General features: G+C 40.4%; 1 protein-coding gene and 1 pseudogene across 1 annotated transcript in view; one reads left to right on the top strand and one right to left on the bottom strand.

Annotated features, from left to right (window-relative positions):
- LOC119051450 (jupiter microtubule associated homolog 2-like) overlaps positions 1-15,513 on the bottom strand; it is a 124,917-nt pseudogene extending 109,404 nt beyond the window's left edge.
- Positions 15,514-16,631: 1,118 nt separating this feature from the next.
- The window catches only part of XKR4 (XK related 4), a 447,141-nt gene continuing 441,737 nt past the window's right edge, over positions 16,632-22,035 (top strand). The window contains exon 1 of the mRNA XM_037148199.2: positions 16,632-17,443. Within this exon, the coding sequence (XP_037004094.2) occupies positions 16,632-17,443 (812 nt within the window). The remainder of the gene's footprint in view (positions 17,444-22,035) is intronic.

Below are 22,035 nucleotides of genomic sequence, written 5' to 3'. Positions count from 1 at the left end.
GGGGCTGTAGGTTTGGAAAAAAGGACCATAGGGAAAAAGTGTCCCCATCTCATGTCATTAGGGTTACCTGTCATCAATGTGATTTATCACTGTCAATGCTGACCTACATTGCCCAGCTAAAGAAATGCTTGCTGGTTTCCTCACTGGAATGTTTCCTACTGGAAAATCATTCCACCTTCCTTCCAAATCTCTATTCTTCAGCAGCAAGTTATTAACAAGTGCAGGTCATACACAGGGTGGAGGGTGAGGGGAAAATTAAGCTCCTTCTGAGGGGGTTTACATGCTTTTTAACTCTCCTACTTCCCTGTCACATACCAACATCTAATATAAATAAAACTTTCTTATTCAATACTGCAATAATTTAAAAATTTTCCCAAGTGCTCGTATGAAAATGATGTATTTTCTGCTTTTTATTGCAAAGTACTTTTCAACTATGTCAGAGTTAAACAGGTTTTTACTGTCTGACTTGGGGACTTAATCACCACTGATCATTTTCTTTTCTTACAGGAAAATGCATTTTAAGACCTGAAAGACTCACTAACATACTTCAGAAAGAAAATGTGCTTAGCTATTGGAGGCTATTATGAAATATAGAAAGAAATCCAGGGCTCCCTCTTTTTTCTACATCAGATAGAAACCTGTGTTCCCATCTTTTGAGACACGTTATTTTAGACCCTAAATTGTATCCTGTTTTATTTATTTTTTTATTTAACTTGTGTCTCTATACCAGTTTGGGAATTAAATTAATTAAGGCAATTCAACCCTTTAAATTCCTGTGATGATCATTTTTGCCACTTGTATTACTTAGTACTTGGCTATACCTTCCCTAATTGCTTCCAAACTTTAAATTCCTTGTATTCCTCTAAGTTTTTGCTTAATATATATTTTATTGATTTGTTTAGCATTTCAGAAGTCTCTATGTTTTGAGGCTTTAGCCTTTTGAAAGCCACTGTTATAGCTCTAATTGTTCTTAGAAGAGGTGCAGACTATTCATCTGAGAAAACTTTTTTCAGAATATTTATCAAATGTCTGTTAATACTCCAGATGCTACATTAGGCTCTAGGTACAGAGTTTATACATGGCTATAAGTGTGTAAGATTTCCCTATAATTCTCCATGTTGCTACCAGAATGAGCGTGCTGAAATAAAAATAAGAGTCCCAATATGATTGTAGAGCAGGTGTAAACTATGCTCATCTGCTCCCAGCACCAAACTGATTTTATAGCTAATTTACAGAGCAATCAACCTGAATAACCTGTTGAAGGCTAGCTGAACTGAAATATTATAACCAAGAATTTACAGAAGCCAAATAGAGACTGGTAAGAAGGGTGGATATGTAGGAAGGGATAGCCACATTGTGAGGAGGGTACTGCTATCTCCACTGTGAACTCAACCCAAACTATTCTCTCAATAAGAGACCCATTTGAGCTACAATTCTGACATCATGGGTTCCCCCTATCTCCCACCCTGAGCTCAGTCCCATGAGGGTGGGATCTAAGAGCTGCTTGGAACTGCCATCTTCTGTGCACGTCGAAAATTTTTGCCTGAGAAGAAGTGCCTACCCCCTTCTTATAGGTTCCTTACCACCACCCCCAGTGGAAAACTGCTTAGACATGCCTTCCCAACACCCAATTGTCTTACCCTGCTAACTCAATTTCCTGGGAAGAAAGGAGTGTTTTTAAGGAGCTGGGAAATTTGAAGTATGGTTCCCTTGGTGGCTATTGTCTGAGGCTGGGACAAAATGCTCAGCCATCTCTTGTAGGCTGGGATGACACCACCCCCAATGGGAAACCATTTAGAACTTTTTCCAGAGTCCTGGCAGCCCTGCTCTGCTGTGCTTGCTCCTGAGGAGGAAATGGTTGGCTACACCCAACCTGAACCTGTGGCACACTCCTCCTGGAGGAGCTCTACAGCTAGAGGTGGAGCTCATGGGGTATCAAACCTTCTATAGATCTACCCCCAGCTCTGAGAGGGAGGAAGCCAACCCTTGTACAGACACTGGCCTCTCCCATGCCCACTCAGGACCAGTAGATGCAACCACAAACAGTGAATAGCTGGGTAACTCCAGAAAAGTAGCCCGTCTTGTTACACATGTCTGAAGTCAATGTTTACCTGAACCCTGCCCAAGCTGACCCAGAAGTATAACAACCAGCAATGGGATTCACATCACATCAGAGCTCTACCCAACTAGCCACTCAAGTGGCACAACCAAAGTGGGAGTTCAGCAGGTACCAGACCCTGCTGACAACATCTCTACCTCTAGAGGCAGCTTCTGCACAGCAACTCATACACAGTAGCCAAAGTTTATCCTTACAGTCAACCAGCCTGAAGAGTTAACTCTGCCCATGAAAGGGCCAACATTCTTCTCAAGTGCACATAAAACAGTCACAAAGATAGACCATATGTAAGGACACGAAATAAGTCTTAATAAACTCAAAAATATTGAAATAATATCAATCATTTTTTATGACCACAAGGTATGAAACTAGAAATTAATTACAATGAAAAAACTGAAAAGCATTCAAACACTTGGAGGCTAGTTTATATGTTATACACAGCAAATAGTTTAATAATAAGATTAAAGAAGAAATCAAAAGTTACCTGGAGACCAATGAAAATAAGCACACAGCACCCCCAAATCTATGAGACGCAGTCAGAGCACTCTTCAGAAGGAAGTTCATAGCATTGCAGGCCTACCTCAAGAATAAGAAAATCTCAAATAAAATATCTAATGCTATACCTAAAAGAACTAAAAAAAAAAAAAAAAAAAAAAAAGAACAACAGGTTCTGGCCAAGATGGAGATGTAGGTGGAAACCCTTCACTTCCTCGAAAAACTGAAAGAATGATAACAATCAATCTAAAATCAATAAACAACCAGAAGTGCCAGAATATCAATCTGCATGGAACTCCAACAACCAAGGAATTAAAGAAAAAATCAACCAGACCAGGCTGGTAATAACCTACAGGGAAGCTATCTGGGTGAGGCGGTGAACTGCACAGGCAGGGCTGACTCAGAAAAACTGAGGTGGTAAGGTGGCAGACCACATAGGCAGAGCTGGCTGAAGACAAAACTGAGACTCAGAGCTGACTGGACTACAGCCGTTGCTGCAGTGGGAGAAACTCCCAGTCTCACATGAGAGTGTTGGAAAGTGGGCTAGAGATGAGCAGGCAAGCAGCATTGTTCCTTCTCTGGCCCTTCCTCCACAGGCAGCACCACAGCACAGCAAGTAGGGTTGTTCTTCCTGGGTGAATACCTAAGGCTTCACACCTTACAACCTAACAAGTGCACCAAAACAAAGAAATATGGCCCAAATGAAAGAACAGAGCAAAACTTCAGAAAGAAAACTAAGTGATGAGAAGATAGCCAACCCATCTGATGGAGAGTTTAAAACCCTGGTAATCAAAATGCTCACCAAACTGATAGAGCTTGGTCAAAAAATTTTTTTTGACCAAGTGAAATGTTTCCATTTCCAAGTGAAATGTTTTTTCACTTGGAAAAAACAAGTGAAATAATGAAAGCAAAATATTCAGGGAACCAATAGTGACAGGAAGGAAGCCAGTATTCAAAGCAACAATTTGGAACAAAAGGAAAAAAATAAACATCCACCTGAAACAGAATGAAAAAAACAAAGTTAAGGGGAGAAAGGGGGAGGGATTTGGAGGAACAAATAGGAAGGACACAGGGACGAGAACTAAGGGGGGTGGAAATGGGAGGGAGGTGGGGAGCAAGGGGTGGGGAAGGCTGGGATGGGAAAAATAGACAAAAAACTGTACTTGAAAAATAACTAAATAAAATTAAAAAATAAATTTAAAAAAAGTGAAGAGAGAATTTAAAACCTCTAGGACAATCTGTAACATTTCAATGTCCAGATTATAGGGGTTCCAGAAGGAGAAAAACAACAGCAAGAAATTGAAAATTTATTTGAGCAAATGATGATAGAAAACTTCCCCAGTCTGAAGAAGGAAATATACTTCCAGGAAGCCCAAGAAGCCCAGAGAGTCCCAAAGAAGTTGGACCCAAAGAGGAACATACCAAGGCACGTCATCATTGAGCTACCCAAGATTAATGATAAGGAGAGAATCTTCAAAGCATCAAGAGAAAAGGAGACAGTTACCTACAAAGGAGTTCCCATAAGGCTATCAGCTGATTTCTCAAAAACAAAAACAAAAACAAAAAAACAAAAAAAACCTTGCAAGCAAGAAGGGTCTGTAAAGAAGTATTTGAAGTCATGAAAGTCAAGAACCTACATCCAAGATTACTCCATTAAGCAAAGCTTTCATTCAGAATGGAAGGGCAGATAAAGTCCCTCCCAGATAAGGTCAGGTTAAAGGAGTTCATCATCACCAAGCCATTATTACATGAAATGTTAAAGGGACTTATCTAAGAAAAAGAAGATAAAAAATGTGAACAGTAGAATGACGATAAGCTCACAACTATCAACAAATGAACCTAAAAGAAAAGGAAAACAAAAACTAAGCAAACAACCAGAATAGCAACAAAATCAGAGAAATGGACATCACATGGCGGGATTTCAGTGGGGAGGGGAAAAGGAGGAATAGGAAGGAAAAGGTCCAGGGAAGAATAAGCATAATTAGTAGGCACAAAATAGGCAGGGAGAGATTTTTAAAAAATGGTATAGGAAAGAAAAGGACTCAAAGAATTTATATGTACAACCCAGGGACATGAATTAGTGGTGGGGAATGCTGGAGGGTTGGGGGGGGCAGAGGGGAAAGGAGATAAGGGGGAAAATGGGAAAACTGTAATAGCATAATCAATAAAAATACTTTTAAATTAAATTTAATTTAATTTAAGAATAAATAAAATTCACCCAAATTTTTTAAATTAAAAAAACAAAGCCCTATTATAAGGAAGAAAATAATAAAGATAAGAGCAAAAATAAATGACCTAGAGACTAAAAAAATAGAAATGATCAAGAAAACCAAGAGCTTGTTCTTTGTAAAGATAAACAAGATTGACAAACATTTTAACAGGCTCATCAAGTAAATAAGAGATAGGACCCAAATAAATAAAATCAGAAATGACAGAAAAGAAGTAACACTTGACAGCAAACAAATAAAACAAAAGATTGTAAGAAAATAATATGAACAACTATATGCCAACAAATTGGACAACCTGGGCAAAATGGATAAATTCCTAGAAACATATATAATCTTCCAAAACTGAATTAGAAAGAATGAGAAAATTTGAATAGACCAATTATAACCAATAACATTGAAGCAGTAATCAAAAAAACTCCCAGCAAACAAAACTTGTCGACTGAAAAGCTTTACAGGCAAATTTTGTGAAACATTCAGAGAAGAGCTAACCTCTATCCCTCTCAAACCATTCAAAAAATTCAAGAGAATAGAAGCCTTCCAAGCTTTTTTTAACAAGGTCAGCATTATCTTAACTCTAAAACCACATAAAGACACTACAAAGAAAGAATATTATAAGCCAATATCCCTGATAAATATTGGTGCTAAAATATTCAACAAAATATTAGCAAACTGCATCCAACAATACATTGAAAAGATCATACAACACGATCAGTGGTATAATCTGGGGATGCAAGATTGGTACAAATATTCACAAATTAGTAAACATGATATATCATACAATAAAACGAAGGATAAAAATCCCACATTATCATATCAATAGATGAGGAAAAAACATTTGATAAATCCAGCACCCATTTTTGATAAAAATTCTCTTAAGGAATCATACTTCAATATAATAACATCCATATATGACAAACCCACAGTCAACATTATGCTCAATGAACAAAAGCTATAAGCATTTCCTCTAAGAGCACGAACCAGACAGAGATATCCACTTTCACTACTTTTACTGAACATAGGAACTAGAGGTCCTACACATAGTAATCAGGCAAGAAAAAGAAATAAAAGGCACATAAATTGGAAAGGAAGAAGTAAAACTGTCACTTACAAATGGCATAATATATATATATATATATATATATATATATATATATATATATATATACAAAAACCCTAAAGCTTCCACCAAAAACTAGTAGATCTAATAAATAAATTTGGAAAACTAGCAGGACACAAAATTAACATTCAGAAATTGCTGGCATTTTTATACACAAATAATAAATTTTCAAAAAGAGCAAATACGGTACTTATGAAGAAATTTAATCAAGGAGGTAAAGTACTTATACTGGAAAATTATAAGGTACTAAAGAAAGAAATTGACAAAGATGCAAATAAGTGGGAACATATACTGTGTTCATGAATAGGAAAAATTAACATAATTAATGCTCATATTATCCAAACCAATCTACAGATTCAACATAATTTTTAATAAAATACCAATGTCATATCTCACATATTTAGAACAAAGATCCCAAAAATGTACATGAAACCACAAAAGACCTCAAATAGCCTCAGGAATTTTGGGAAAGTAAAAAAAAAAAAACAACTAGGGGTATTGTACTACTTGATTTGAAACTGTACTACAAAGTCATAGTAATTGAAATGGTATGGTATTGGCACAAGAATAGGCATATAAATCAATAAAACAGAATAGAAAGCACAGAAAACAACATCTTTATGGGAAATTAATATTTGACAAAGGGGGCAAAAATTTACAATGAGGTAAAGACAGTCTATTCAATACATGGTGTGGAAAAAATCGGACAGATAATTAGACCACTAACTTACAGCATACACAAGAATAAATTCAAAATGCACTAAAGACTTAAATGTATGCATGGATCCATGTAAGTCCTAGAAGAAAACATAAGTAATAAAATCTTGGACATTTTCATAGCAATATTTTTGCCAATATATCTCCTTGGGCAAGAGAAATAAAGGGAAAAAATAAGCAAATGGGACTATATCACATTAAAAAGCTCTTGCACAGCAGAAGAAACCATCAACAAAATAAAAGGGAAACATAGCCAGCGAATGGGAGATCATACTTCCCAATTATATATCTGATAAGGGGCTTAATTTCTAAATACCAAGTCTGTCCTGAAAAAGTACAACCATTGCTAGTATAATGAGAATGGTTTGCACAAATGGATGTAACCTGGCAACTAAGAAGAATGGACTGGAATGTGCATGTGTGAACAATGAGAACTTCACTGTAGTAGTCAGTGGGTGTAGTAGATGCTGTTGGGTGAGCATGTGTATTGTGTGGCTGTTACATTCATAAAGGACACATGGACAAAGCCAAAGGGGGGTAATATTGAGGGTGGGAGATATGGATGGCCAAGGTTGGGGGAAAATGGAGACAACTTCACTTGAAGAACAACAAAAAAAAAATGACTGAGCAAGTAAAGCAATGGATATGCATCAAATTTTGCATTAAGCTTGAATATTACTCCGTGGAAACTATTTGGATGATTCAGAATACTGCAGCTATGGGCAACTGGCGATTGGCAGCTTCATCAGGACAAGGTGCTCACTCATGTGCATCACATCTTGTGCAGAATTTTTTGGCAAAACATCAAATCACCCAGGTGACTCAGCCCTCTTACAGCCCAGATTTGGTGCCCTGTGATTTCCAGCTTTTCCTAAAACTAAAATCAGCTCTGAAAGGGAAGAGATTTTAGACCATCAGTGAGATTCATGAAAATATGATGGGGCAACTGATGGCGATGGGAAAAAAAGTATGAGGTCCCAAGGTGCCTACTTAGAAGGGGACTGAGGTGCCATTGTCTTATGTACAATGTTTCTTGTATCTTCTATCTTCTTCAAATAAATGTCTCTATTTTTCATATTACAATGCTGGATGCCTTCTGGAAAAACCTAATATATAGAGAACTTATACAACTCAACACCAAAAATACAAATAACCAGTTAAGTAGGCAAAGGTCTTGGCTGATAGCTCAGTTGCTTGAAACATTTTTCCATACACCAAAAAGTTGTGTGTTTTATTCCTGGTCAGGTTACATATTTAGGTTGCAAATTTGATCCCCGGTTAAAGGGCATATGGGGGGCAATTGATAGATGTTTCTCTCTTACGTTGAGGTCTCTCTCTCTCTCTCTCCTGCCCTCCCTTTCTCTCTCTCTCTCTCTCTCTCTCTCTCAAATCAATAAACACATCATTTGGTAAGGCTTAAAAAATAAAGAAATGGGAATAAAAATGGAGAACTGAATAAACAGTTCTCCAAAGAGGACATACAGAAGACCAACAGTTATATGAAAAAATGCTAAACATCACTAGTTATCAGAGAGATGAAAATAAAGCCACAATGAAACATCATCTTATACCTGTCAGAATGCCTATAATCAATAAACCAACAAACAACAACTTTTGGTGAAGATGTGAAGAGAAAGGAACCCTCACTGACTGGTGTAGCCACTGGAAAACAGTATGGAGTTTCATCAAAAGAAATAAAAATGGAACTGCCTTTTGACCCAGTGATCCCACTTCTGGGGATATATCCAAAGAGACCCAAAACACTGCTTTGAAATAATATATGTGACCTTATGTTCAATACAGTGTTATTTAGTTATGGGGGCAAAAACAGCTATGGTACATTTACACAATAAAATACTACTTGGCCATAAAAAAAGGGAAATCTTACCTTTTGCAACAGTGTTGATGGACCAGGAGAGTATTATACTAAGTGATATAAGCCAGTCAGAGGAAGACAAATACCATATGATTTCATGGAATCTAATGAACAAAATACACAAACAAAATAGAGACAGAAGCATGGACACACAGAACAGACTGACAGCTATTAAAAAGGAGGAGGATGGGGGCTGGGTAAAAGAAAGTAAAGGAATTAAGCAAAAATTATATGTACATAATTTATTTTATAATATAAATTATATCTATATATATATAAAAAACATAAGCAGAGACAATAGTTTCATGATAGCCAGAGGGGTAGGGGTAGGTGGAAGTGGGCAAAGGGGGATTAATGGGGGCAGAAAGATACTTTGGTTTGGTTGATGGGCACACTATGCAGTATGCAGATTTTGTTTTGTTGAGTTGTACACTGAAACATGTATAGTTTTGTGAACAAATGTCACCCCAATTAAGTCAATAAAATAAAAATAAAAAGTAAATTAAATAAAAAATAGTCATGTCACTCTTTTAAATGCTTCAAGACACTATATATTTGGTGGGGGGGACATTAATCTTTTTAACTTATCCTACAAGAATTTTGATTTGAGTGTTTCAAAGTCTCAAAGTCTTGTTTGACTCTTTTAAAATTAAGGTTTTATTAGTTTTTCGAGTGAAGAAGGCAGGGAGAAAGAGAGAGAGAGAAACATCAATGTGCAAAAGAAACACTGACTGCTTCTCGAATGCTCCCAGCCAGGTCCTGGCCTGCAACCCAGGCATTGCCCTGACCAGAATCTTACCAGTGAACTTTCTGTTTGTGAGATGGGACTAAACCCCCTGAGCCACACCAGTCAGGGCTTAACATTTTTGTTGTCGTTGTTTAGTTGTGATAGGATTTTTGTCTGGGTTTTTTCATAAATATGTCATGAGGTCTTAACATGGCAAATGTTTTTTGAAAAAACATAGGGTATGACATAATTTTATCTCCTCTTGGATGTAAACTTTTTATTTCACATTTTTTACATTAGAAAGCTATGTGTTGTTCTAGTCATTTAAATGGAATCCTGAAGAATGGGTACGAGTAAGTTACAAAAATGGGTCTTTGGTTGAGGCAAGGAAGAGTGAGTGTGGATGTGTGTGGAAGGGAGGGTGTTTCCCTGCATCTGGTATTGTGCAGTAAGGTGTGTACTGACACACAGGAGAGGGTCGCTGGCCAATAAACAAGAGCAAAGGTCTTCAACATGATGAGTTTCTGCCAACTCTGAGACAAGTTTCAGTTCTATGCTAATTTCAAATGTCTGGAGCCTTACAAACTTCGCAGAATTATGGCTGACACCGTAAATGAAAAATCTGACACTTGGTAGCTTTCTGGATGAACTTCAGAGAAAGGTTCTGGGACATATAGCACTGGTTCTTTACAAGGCAACTGTCTCTGTTACACTCAGTTACTTTGATAATATAAGGTTACTTTATAAAAATATTTTTAAAAGGAGCTTTTATTAGTGAAAATATAACAGAAGAGTATAAATATGGATAACCACAAGGCTTTAGACTACAGACTAGGAGGACACAAATATTCAGTCATAACACTCCACAAGTGGAATACTTAATCCTTTATTTCACCTCCACTTTTCAGGGTCAATTCAACTGAGTTAAAATGAGTAATATTGACTCTTTTGCACTCCCTACTTATCCCCTGAGTCCACCTACTCCCTGTCTAAACTTGGATTGTAAGAAAATAAAAACATACCCTGGAGGACCCTAACAAACTCTGTTTTCCATCCTCCAAACTCAAGTGATATGAATCTTTTTGGTACCTGTTAACATTCATGTATATTAGGATGCTGCTTCAGTGTTGCAGCACAGTGGATTAACTCAGAGCCTAGTTGGAAGTGTATGAACTCTCTGCAGAATGGGAAGGTTGTTCTTTCCCCTTGTGTTAGCCACAGATTTGAGTAAGAACATTAGGTAGTCAGGCAAAGAGTGAGGATTCTTTCTCTTGATCCAGATGCGGGGACTAAGTATATATATAAGGTGAAGAGAGGATCTCTACTCAAAATGAAGAAGACTAACCTGGAGGTTAAGAGTCACACAAAGAATGATCTGAAATGAAGATTGAAGAATATAAACAAGTCCTGTGGATATATGAAGAAGAGCATCCCAAAGACCGTGGGCAGCAGCCTTTCTTGTGTGTTTAAGAAATCATAAGGAGACTAGTGTTGCTGGAGCAGAAGGAAGAAGAGAGTGGGTGGTCGGAAATAGGGTCAGAGGGAACCTGTTGCCCAGGAGTCAGATTGTATAAGGCCTTGCATATACAATCTTGCATATACAATATGAAAACTTTCCACCATATACAGTGAAAGGTGAGAAGATGTTAGATAATTGAGTCAGAGATGACCTCATGGGTGTTTGACCTGTGGAGGTGCACAGGGCTTCATGCTACTCAGAAGTACCTCAAGCTTTAATATGCTGCAGTTGCTATCTTTTAATCTTTTGTGTTTTGTAAGTGAAGTCCTATGAGACCGTGGAAGATGCGTCAAAGACTTGGAGCTTCAGCTCACAAGAGGTCCTGCCTCCTACCTCCCTGTATGCCTAGCATGCATTCTTGCTGCCCATTAACCTCCCCCTGGTGCTCTAGTCCTGCCTGGCCTCCCTCTCTACACTCTCACCCCTGTTTTATTTTCACTGTTTCCCTCTACCACCACTAGGGGACTGAGCATAGCCTCGTGGAATGTTGGGGTGACGTATGTATCCCATGGCATTTCAGTGTGAGGCAAGGTGGCCCTCTGCTCTTTGGAATGAATGGTAGCATCAGGGGTATTCAGCAGGGGCTCCTTACCCACCCAAGATCCAGCTATTAAGCATGTCTCAGTATAAAGGCTGCAATCTATTAGGGATTCCTCATCCATTATGGGTTGGGCAAGTTCATGGGAAGAGGGATTGACTTCCTTGCCCCTGGTCAATGTCCTGCATTATCATCTTGCATAAATAAATTATGTTGCCAGTCTCAACATGAGTAGATGGATGGCATCTGTCTTGCTTTTCTAAAGGGTCACTCTGATGACTGAGTTGACTGTAGGAGTGCAAGAATGAAAGCAGGAAGACCAATAAAGAAATCAGAATCCTGGTGGGAGATATTGTGAATCAAATCATAGTAGTATCAGGGAGAATGGTTAGAAATGAAAAAAAAAAAAGAAAACAGTTTTTAAGGTAGAGCCAAAAGTATTTTTAGGCAGGTTAGATGGGGTCTAGGAGAAAGAATTAGTCAAGGATAACTCTATCTCTTTTAATGAGTTGAGAAACTAAAAGAACACAGTTGCCTTTAACTGAAATGAAGAAAGAAGAACAGATTTGGAGGGGATGGGGAGAAGACTGCAAGTTTCATTTCATACTATTTAAATTTGACATGTCTATTAGACCTCCAAGTATAGATGTTGAGAAAGTAGTTAGGTTTATTCTGGGGTTCAGAGGATATATCCATCCTGGAGAAATAAATATGAGAGTCATCAGCATATAGGTGGCATTTTTAAACATAAGATTTCATGAAGTTATTGAGGGAGTGAGAATATAGAAATAAATGAGAACTGAGCCCATTTAAAAATAGAGAATATGAAAAAGAATTAGCAAAGTACCCAGAATTAGCAAAGAAGCAGGCTTTGAGACAGGGAAAGAACCAAGAGTGAGTGGTATACTGAAAACTAAGTGAAGAAACATGTTTCAAAGAGCAGGAAGGGATCAACTAGGTAAAAGGCTGCTAAACCCTTTAGGGTTTAAATAAAATGCCAATGGTGCTGCTTAGTAAAGTGGAGATAGAGGGCTGCAGACTTGCTAAGAGCAGTTTCAGTGGAGCACAGTTGGTTCATCTGAGTGCATTCAAGAGGAATTGAAGAAATCCCGATCAGGCAACTACAGAGGGAATTTGTTCTACAAGGTTTCGGAGGAATGCAGGGGTGCTAGAAAGGGAATTGGAATGAGAAAATTTTTGTTTTCTTTGTGTTTTTAACTAGCAGAGTCCCCTTGAGGCAGGAGGATGAGTGTGTGGGTCCAAATGCTGGTGGGCAGGGGGAGGTGCTGAGAGCTTTATTTCCCTCAGTGAGATGGGAAGCAGAGTCATTAGCTAAGAATAAGGATGGGGAAGGAAGTGTTTAATGTTTGAGAAGGTAAAATAAGAAAAGAAAAAAGTAATGGGCTAGAAAGACATGGAGTAATGGCTGAGCAGCCCTAGGCTACCTTTCAGGTATGTGGTTATGGACCTAAAAGGAGCACAGTCAGCAGCTCTGGCCCTTTCTCCAGCCACACAACCAAAGTTGGTAAAGAGCAGAGATTATGCAGAGCTGGAGTTTTGTCCAGTAAGAGGGAGGACAGAAATGGAGATGTGTTAGAGGGAGTGCTAATGGTGGTTGACCATGGAATTTAAACTGCAAGGAGAAAGGTGAGGACAAAGAAGGGTTAAGAGACGTGAAGCTGAGGTAGGATAGAGTACAAAGGTACTTGAGGGAGTGAGCTAACCATTTAGAAGAGATTAATCAGAGAGTGGGATGCCTGAAATTAAGATTATGAAGCTATTGAGTAATAATACAACTTAGATTAAGACAGTGGAATGAACCTCTGAGATAGAATGAAAGATAAGGTCATTGAAAGAGAGAATACAGTAGTGATAGGCCAGAAATCTGTAATAAAAAACAACTGATTCTGCTGGAGAGGGGTCCAAGGACTGTTTTGAGGAGCTCTCACTTTAGGGAGAGTGGGGTAGCTAAACATAAAGTTTTATAGTTAAACCAGAAAACATGAGGGGGTGGAAGAAACTTGAAGAATATTAACAGATGTTGTTTATTGAGTGTTTAAATGTGCTGGAGACGATGTCAAACAGTACATGCCTGGTTTTATTTATTCCTGGCAACAACATCAGGTGCTAGAGATTGCTATTATTCCTATTTTACAAATGATAAATCTGAGGGCTGGGAAGGTTAAATAAAATGTCCAAGGACACCTCTGGCTAAGTATGAACTCTGAGCCCTTAACTATTATGTAAGGTACAGATTGTGACAGCAGGTGATATGAAAATCTTCATACTGAGATGTGAATAATAGACTTATGGGATTAGAGACTCTTGAGAAGAATATTGTACACAAAGCTCAATAATATGCATTGTATCATTTAATCCTCGTGTTAATCCTGTATATTAGGAAATTTTTCCAGAGTGTGGTGGGGCCAGTAGGAAGCAGAGTCTGGATGTAAATGCTCCTCCTCTAACGTCCTGCTTGTCTACTCCTTCCACTAACTTCCAGGGATGGTTCAGACAAATACTTTAAAAAGTCCAATCTGTTTTAAATAAATGTTACTAAGGAAATCATTACTAGTTATTTCTTTGTTAGAGTTTCATAATTCCTATTTTCATAGGAACATTAATACAGAATATAGCATTCTTACTCTTGTGGAATCTTCTTTCTAGAAATCCATTCATTCACTCAACTATAAGTTATTGAGCAAATAGTCTGTGTGGGCACTGTGCTAGGTGCAGAAAATACGATTGAATAAGAAATATCCCTGCTCTAAAGCAAACTTCAGTCAGCTCAGGCCTTCAGAACCTCAGATACCCTGCAGGACCTTTTCACACCTGATTGCAATTTAAGGCACTGCATTAGACCTACAATATGCTTTGTCCCTTTGGACTCAGTTGCCTAAGAGATCATTGCTCTCCCCATTGGTTTGGCACAAAATAAGGTCTGCTGTAGTGCCTTGGAGATGGAATCTTACATTTGGATCTTGGGGAAACGGAACCAGGATTTTTTTTTCCCTAAAAGGATTTTCCTTGTCCAAGAGGGTCCAATTTTAAAGCTAGATTTAAAAATAGACTTTTTGCCTGGCTGAGTGGTACTGCACTGACTCTCATTCACCCTTGGCCATGCCTTTTTTTCTAGAAATACTGGATTTGTACATACCTGAAACGTTTGTGAGCTCTGGGGCTCAACACTCTTCTGCCGCACTGCCAGGCAAAGGCCAAATAAGGCAGTAGCAAGAGCACCAGTCTAAGAATAAATGATACATCCAGGGGTAGGGCAAATTGCTTTTTGTCCAGGTTGGTGCTAAAATAATGTATTTGCAGTAGCACAAAATGTCTGGGGTGGCTATTTTTACATGCAGAGAAATTTATGCATTTCTACTTCAGAACACTACTAATTAAGAATGGCACATACACTAGCTCGAACTGAGCCTGGTGTGTACAACAGGGAAGGGGGAGGGTGTTATGGTTTTCCTCCAGATTTAGAAGACCACAACTGGTGCTCTTAGTGGCAGTGTAACACGTGTTACCTCATTTCCTTCTGGTCTTAAATTATGTGAGTCACAGTATAATTTAAGAATTACACTCCTTTACTCTCACATTGCAATAATTAAGTGAGACAAATAAAAACCTAATTTTTCTTATTAAAAAAAGATAAGGATTTTATACGTATTGGGTATTTAAGAATCTTTTCAAGCAGCAAACTATTTTACATTCTCTTTATATGTAATTTGATGAACCATTGTGATGACAGATTTAATATATTGGAGCCATTTCGAGAGTTGTGGGACCACACATCAAGTCTGCAACTCCTGTAGCTTTAAGAGAAGGTAATTCTTGTTTTGTAGTAGGGAAGTGGCAGCAGCTTCCCGGTTCTGCCCCTCTCTCGGCAGGCGAGGAGGTACTTTCCCACGGCTGCGGGTCCCGCCCCGCCGCTTGGCTTCTGAGTAGAGCTGCAGTCCGTGCCGGGCGCTGCTTCCCACCTGCGGGAGGTGGGGCCAAGGGCCGCGCGGCCAAGCCCGCAGGCCCCAGCGCTTCTCCAGGCTTGGGTGCTTCCCAACCGCGAAGAGGGTGTGAAAAGTACTGGCAGGGCAGCGTGGGGCTGGGCCTCGGAGGGCGCCAGAGCTGCCTCCTCACCTCCCGTAACTGAGGCGTCCGGCTCCGTGCAAGAAGCCCGGAGCATTCCAGCTGTCCACTCCCACACACCGAGGGCGGTCTCCTAGCGCTGGGCTCCAGGCAGTGGGCTCCCGGGGGATCAGCCCGCCCTCCGCAGCCCGCGCGTGCCTAGGCTACGCGCTCCGCTCTGCGCTTTCGGGGGCCCAGCACACCGTCGCCCTCCACAACTCCCCAGGGCTGGGCACACCCACTGCCTCTGCTAGCTGTCCGGGCCTTGGCGTGTGAGACAAACCCTGTCTTCCAACCCTCGCCGGCCCTAGATGCACGCCCACCCCTTCTCAAGTACCCGCAGAATAAAACTGAATACAAAGAGGCCTGCACCTTCCTCGACCACGCCGCCGCCACACCCACAGGTGCCCACTCTTCTTCCACCTTTGGGAACGCTGGACGCCAGGACCCCTCCTCTCCGCCCTCTCCTATCCCTCCCCGCAGGGTCGGTCAAATTCACCAACTGTTCTCGGAAATCCCGCGAGCTGGGGCGCTCGACCGTCCGTCTCCCCAGCTAACCCTCGGTCGCTCCTCCCGACCCCCGAGACCGCGAAACACTCCGCCCTCACCCAGCCGCGCTTCTGGGTCCCAGCCCCTCCTCCGGGGCCCTCCTCTTCCCTCGCCCCTCCCGAGCCGGGGTGGGAGCGGCGGCAGCTGGAATAGAAGGGATGAGGTCATCCTCTCCCTCGGAGTCAGCTGGTGGCGGAGAGGAAGCGGGAGGAGGGAGCGCGCGCGAGGGGAGGAGAGGAATGTGCAGGTCCGAGGAGCGCCGGGGCGGCCGCCGCTGCTCCAGCTGCTGGCGGCGCCGGCGACTCGGGCAGCAGCCGCGGGGTCGGAACGGCGAAGAGCGCGGGCGGCGGGCAGCGGCGCGCGCAGGGCGCCGCGAGAAGCTGGGCTCCGCGCAGGCAGCCAGGCGGCGCTCGTGCCGGCCCGAGACGCGCCGCTAGCCCGGCCCAGCGCTCAGCCGGGCGGGCGGCGGCGGGCTGCAGGCGCCCGGCGAGCCGGTGCAGGAGCAGGAGGTGGGGGAGCCGCGCCGCCTGGGAGGGAAGCTGAGGCGAGGCGAGGAGGTGGCGGGAGGAGGAGACAGCGGGAAAAGGTGCCAGAGAAAGGAGGGCTCTCCTCCGGTTCGGAGGCATCATGGCCGCTAAGTCAGACGGGAGGCTGAAAATGAAGAAGAGCAGCGACGTGGCGTTCACTCCGCTGCAGAATTCGGACCACTCGGGCTCGGTGCAGGGATTGGCTCCGGGCTTGCCGTCGGGGTCGGGAGCCGAGGACGAGGAGGCGGCTGGGGGCGGCTGCTGCCCAGACGGCAGCGGTTGTTCACGCTGCTGCTGCTGCTGCGCGGGGAGTGGTGGCTCGGGCGGCGGCTCGGGGGTCTCGGGCGGCCCAGGCAGCAGCGTTGGTGGTCCCGGCGGCGGCGGGGCGGGCTCGGCGGCGCTGTGCCTGCGCCTCGGCAGGGAGCAACGGCGCTACTCGCTGTGGGACTGCCTCTGGATCCTGGCCGCCGTGGCCGTGTACTTCGCGGACGTGGGCACGGACATCTGGCTCGCCGTGGACTACTACTTGCGCGGCCAGCGCTGGTGGTTCGGACTCACGCTCTTCTTCGTGGTGCTTGGCTCGCTCTCCGTGCAAGTGTTCAGCTTCCGCTGGTTTGTGCACGATTTCAGCACTGAGGACAGCGCCACAGCCGCTGCAGCCTCTAGCTGCCCGCAGCCCGGAGCGGATTGCAAGACCATGGTTAGTAGTGAGTCTGCAGCCGCAGTAGGTGAGGTTCGTCCTTCCACGCCGCAGAGGCAAGCCTCCAACGCCAGCAAGAGCAACATCACCGCTCTCAACAGTGGCAGCCACAGCAGCGGGGCCAGCAGCAAACACAGGTCTGCCTCCTGCTCCTTCTGCATCTGGCTCCTGCAGTCACTCATCCACATCTTGCAGCTCGGGCAAATCTGGAGGTACCGTATCAAGGGGTGGAGGAAGAGGGAGGTTTGCTGCTGCTGTTACACCCCCACTGCTTTACTCTTGCACGAAAATCGTTTAGAGTTTCTGTGGTAGTAACCCCAGTCACACTCTTTTAGTTTTAGTGTTTTTTTTTTCTTCTTGGGTTTTCCATGTTTAAAATCACAACCTAGGATGGGAGGGAAGTGAAAGGCATCAAAGTGGTTATGACCACCTCATCCCTCTGTCTTCCCACTCTGCTGTACTAGCATCTCTATATGTTACAACACTTCCCCCTTCCATTTTTAGTGATATTATTTCAGTGAGTAGGACAGGATTCCTGTCACATCTTCTAGAAATCCATTTTTTGTTAGGTTGAACTCGAAGTGTATGTTGCAATTTGGATGAGGTCTGTTTTTCCTGAGAAAAATTGCTAATTCTAGTTAGGTGTGAGTTGTTGCTGCTGAAAAGTGCCGACATTGTAATATCACTGCTAGAGAAGTTCTGTGATCCAAGTACAGAGCTTAGTAGGGCCATGGCTTGTCTTTTTTGGAGAATTTCTGTATTTCTATTTAAATCTCAAAAATGAGTAAGTACATTTTAGGAGACCCACACTTGTGATGCACTTTCTGATGATCTTGGAATATTCCCCATATCTAATTTCTTGTATAACTAAGAACCCTTGGAAAAGGGGTGGTGCATCCTGTAAACTTTCATCATACATGGCATCTTCATTGACTGATTTGCTATTTGTCGTGTTTTCTACCAAGTCTCTTTATACAGATATTATTTCTGCTTTCAAACTGGAATACAAAGATAAACTTCTTGGGCAGAGGGAATTATCATTTGAACAGTACTGTCTGGATTTAGGAATATAGTGGAACAGTTTGCTCAGAAATGGGTTCCTAAATTATATCTACAGAACTTATTTGTATTAAAGGGTTTAGATGCTAATGTCCTAGAGCCTTTTTTGTTTAAAGTGACTTTGATATATAGTAAAAGTAAAACGAGGAAGCTTCCCAGCAAGTGCACTGTATGCCAGTGTCCTTTTCAGTTTCGTTTGTAGTTATTCTTATAATAAGTGGTAGTGTGATAAGTTAATAGTCATTAACTGTACTGAGGTAGAAGCAATTCAGAGAATTTGTAGAACAGAACTAAAAACTCCTTTTTATTTGTGGTGAACAATAGTGTTTTCATTAAAAAGAGCAAATTCAGTGATTAGATTATTTTGCAATCTTTCTTGGAAACATTGCTTTGTAAAGTGGAGTAAGCATTGCCGTAGGCAGTGATCTCTCAGATTGTCAAATTTTCATTTTTAAGCAGGTACTTCCTGCAAAAATGGTAAATAATATGCAGTCAGACAAATTGATTATGGGAACCTCCATGTCTGAGACTCAAAGGACTTTAATAAAATGTCAGTTAAATGTGATAGCTGTATTTCCCATGGTTGACTAAGGTGAAGACTTATACAGCTTAATGCTCTTTAAGATTGATGAAAAACTAAAATGCTTGATTTAATTACTGAAATTAGAGGCTCAAGTGCTTATGATTAGCATATTTAAGCTGATAATGTGGTAAACAAAACTTAACATTGCATTTGATAACTTTTCCAAGCTTTATGCAGGTTTTGACATCACTTTCAATCACTTTTAACATTCTAGATTTATGTATATAATGCAAACCCTTCATAATTCTATTAACTGAAAAACTATTTTTCCTACAGATTGATACTTTATAAGAAATCAGCTATGAAATTCTGCGAACTGAGAAAGTTTTTTTAATTATAGTTATATTTTCTAGGCCTTCTAAATCAAACATTTTCCCAATTAAAAATGGTGTTTATTATCTCAAGACGTAAAATGTGGAAAGTGGAAAATAAGTAAGGAAAGGGCCTAAACACATCTCAGTGAGACCACAGACACTGGTTCAACTGGCCATACAGAAAACCTATTGATGGGGAGGAAGAATGAAAAGCTTAACGTTGAAGGCAGAAGGAAAGCATGACCTGACCTAGACCTTAGAGAAACATGGTCACACAGGACTCCTTTTCGTTAAGCATCTCTACAGTGTTTTCCTTTGAGGCTTTAAAGTTCATTCTGCTAATGCATGGTTACCTGGGAGGAAGTGTTGTTGGAAATATTTTTAGGTGTTTGTCTTCATTTCAGAACAATATGTTTAATCTGTAAATCTGAATTATCTAATCTAACTGTTCTTGGATTCTGGTAGAGATATTGAGGATTGATGGGGTAACTTGGCGGAAGCATGATCTGAGAGCCTTATTGTCTTAAAAACAACAACAGCAAAAGTTTAGCTTCATGTAGGAAATTGAAATAGGATCAGTAAGTTCATGGAATTTAACACTCAGATGCATCCTAAATTGTTTCAGCTTCTCAAGTGTAAAATATTTGAATGGAAATTTGTGGATTAGATGTACGTTTGAGAGTAAACTAGTGAAATACAATTAATTTCAAATGATTGTAGCATATTTACTATGATTTCTTAATTTAGGAGCATCCCACTGCCTCTTCGAAGTTTTCAGTTTTATACAGATGTGGCAGAAATACAAGGGAACTGAATGGATCAAACCCCAGAGGTCATTATTCATGCTTTTTTCTAAGATCAATAGAATAGATTTTAGTCAAGTTGGTAAGTGTTCACTGTATATCCATGAAATTCTGGTAATTTTAGGTAAGGGCCAGATTTCTGTAGATAGAATCCTTTGAAATAACATTAAAGGATTAGATTGTTCAGAAATATATATTTTAAACATTTTCCATCTATTTGCATGTATTTATATATTTATTACAAATGTAACTGCTGAAATCAATGATTCATATTCATTTTAATTACAATTTACTGATGGGGAATTAATGGCAGCTTTTAAAGTTACAGGAATTGATGCTAGGAAAAGGGCCATTTGAAATAATGAAGTGAACTTTTGCTACCATGTAAAAAGAGCAATTATGCCTTAAAAAACTGTGCCTGTGAATGATTGAGAAATAATTTTTATTTTTTGTTCATTTCACATGATTTGAGGAGTTACTAAGAGTGTGGTTCAGCCTGCAGGAATAAAAAAAGCTTAATCAGAACAATCTTTAGTCTTCATACACATGATCAGTTACATCTAGATGTTATGACTTCCTTCAGATGTTATAACTTACTCTTAAAATTCTACCTGAATGTCTCCTGTATGTGTGTGCATATATTTAGTTGTTTTTTTAAGCAAATAATATTGCAAATAATAAGTTAATGAATGGTAAAGTTGCTGAGTATTTATTATTTTTACTAGTTCATTTTTTGTTTCTGAATGTCTATCATGAAAGGCATAGGGGAGAAAAACCTCTTTTCTGATGCCTGCTATTTCACAAGGTATTAGTATGTGTTCCATGTTCAGATATGTTGGAATAAAGACAGGATAAACAGAGTTAAACAGATCTTTCCATAGCAGGACTTCTTGGAGCCTTTAATAAGCTAATGTGTAGTTGTCAATAACTTGTACTTGGTGTGGCACCCAAAGCACATTGAGAAACATTGCTTTAGGCCATTCTTAAACCTGGCCAAAAAGAATTATAATAAAGGTTTTAAATGGCGCTTAAAAAACCTACAAATGTTTTTATATTTCTTATTTCATCTAACTTTTACAATAACTTAAGAGAAAATCATTAGTATCTCTCTATATGAGAACCTTGTTTAGAGAAATTAAGCTACTGACACAATATCACTTAACTATTACGCAATGTAGCTAGCTTGTCTTATCCTAAAGTGTATGTTCTTTCTGGCTCTATTAGCTACCTCCAAATGCCAGCTTGGATAATAAGGACAATAATGTATAAAAATGAAAATTTACCTTCAGTAAAGATGATAAAGTGGGAAAGGGAGCTGCAGTTTGGACAAGTTAGAGGATCTTTCTAATAACACACTAGTAGTTAAATGGCAGAACAGGTACCTGAGCTTGGATTGTCCAACTCTAAATCCAGTGCTTTTACTAAACCATTTAGACATACTGAGGTTGTTACACTAAATCCCAGCTGAGTAACAGGATCTTGTAGTGGCATTAATGATTAAATGGTATAATGTATGTGACGAATCAAAAAGTTCTCTGCAAATGAGGAAGAGGTTCAAGAGATAAGAAATGGGTAGGAAATAGAGAATATATAGATTATTGAAAATGGGCTTTATTGATTCTGAGTTAGTTCTGAATTCTTATATAGATCAGGGAATACTGGTGCCTTTTTCTGACTTTATTGAATGCTCATTTTCTGTATGTTTTTCCCTTCTACTGCATATTAATTTATTCAGTCATCATATATTGAGCACCAAGTCTACATAAGGCTCTGTGCTAGTTATTAGTTATCCCAAGATGAATAAAATATACATTTTCTTTCATGGAATCTAGTGGCTAATGAGGAAGACAGGAAAGTAATAGAGCAATTTCAATACAATGACATTGATTGAAATGTGATAGAAACAGGAAACACAAACCACCTAAGTGTTTCAGGTGAGACTCTAGAGAAGTGAATATTTGAACAAAGGTTTGAAGAGTGAGGAAATCTACTATCTGAATAAAGACAGGCATTGGCTATAAAGGCTTGGATACCTATCATGAAGG

This window comes from Artibeus jamaicensis, unplaced genomic scaffold (genome assembly GCF_021234435.1).
Source record: "Artibeus jamaicensis isolate MK-2021 breed Jamaican fruit bat unplaced genomic scaffold, CSHL_Jam_final scaffold_916, whole genome shotgun sequence".
Taxonomy (NCBI): domain Eukaryota; kingdom Metazoa; phylum Chordata; class Mammalia; order Chiroptera; family Phyllostomidae; genus Artibeus; species Artibeus jamaicensis.
Note: the sequence above shows the minus strand (reverse complement) of the source record. Positions and strands in the feature narration are given on the sequence as shown.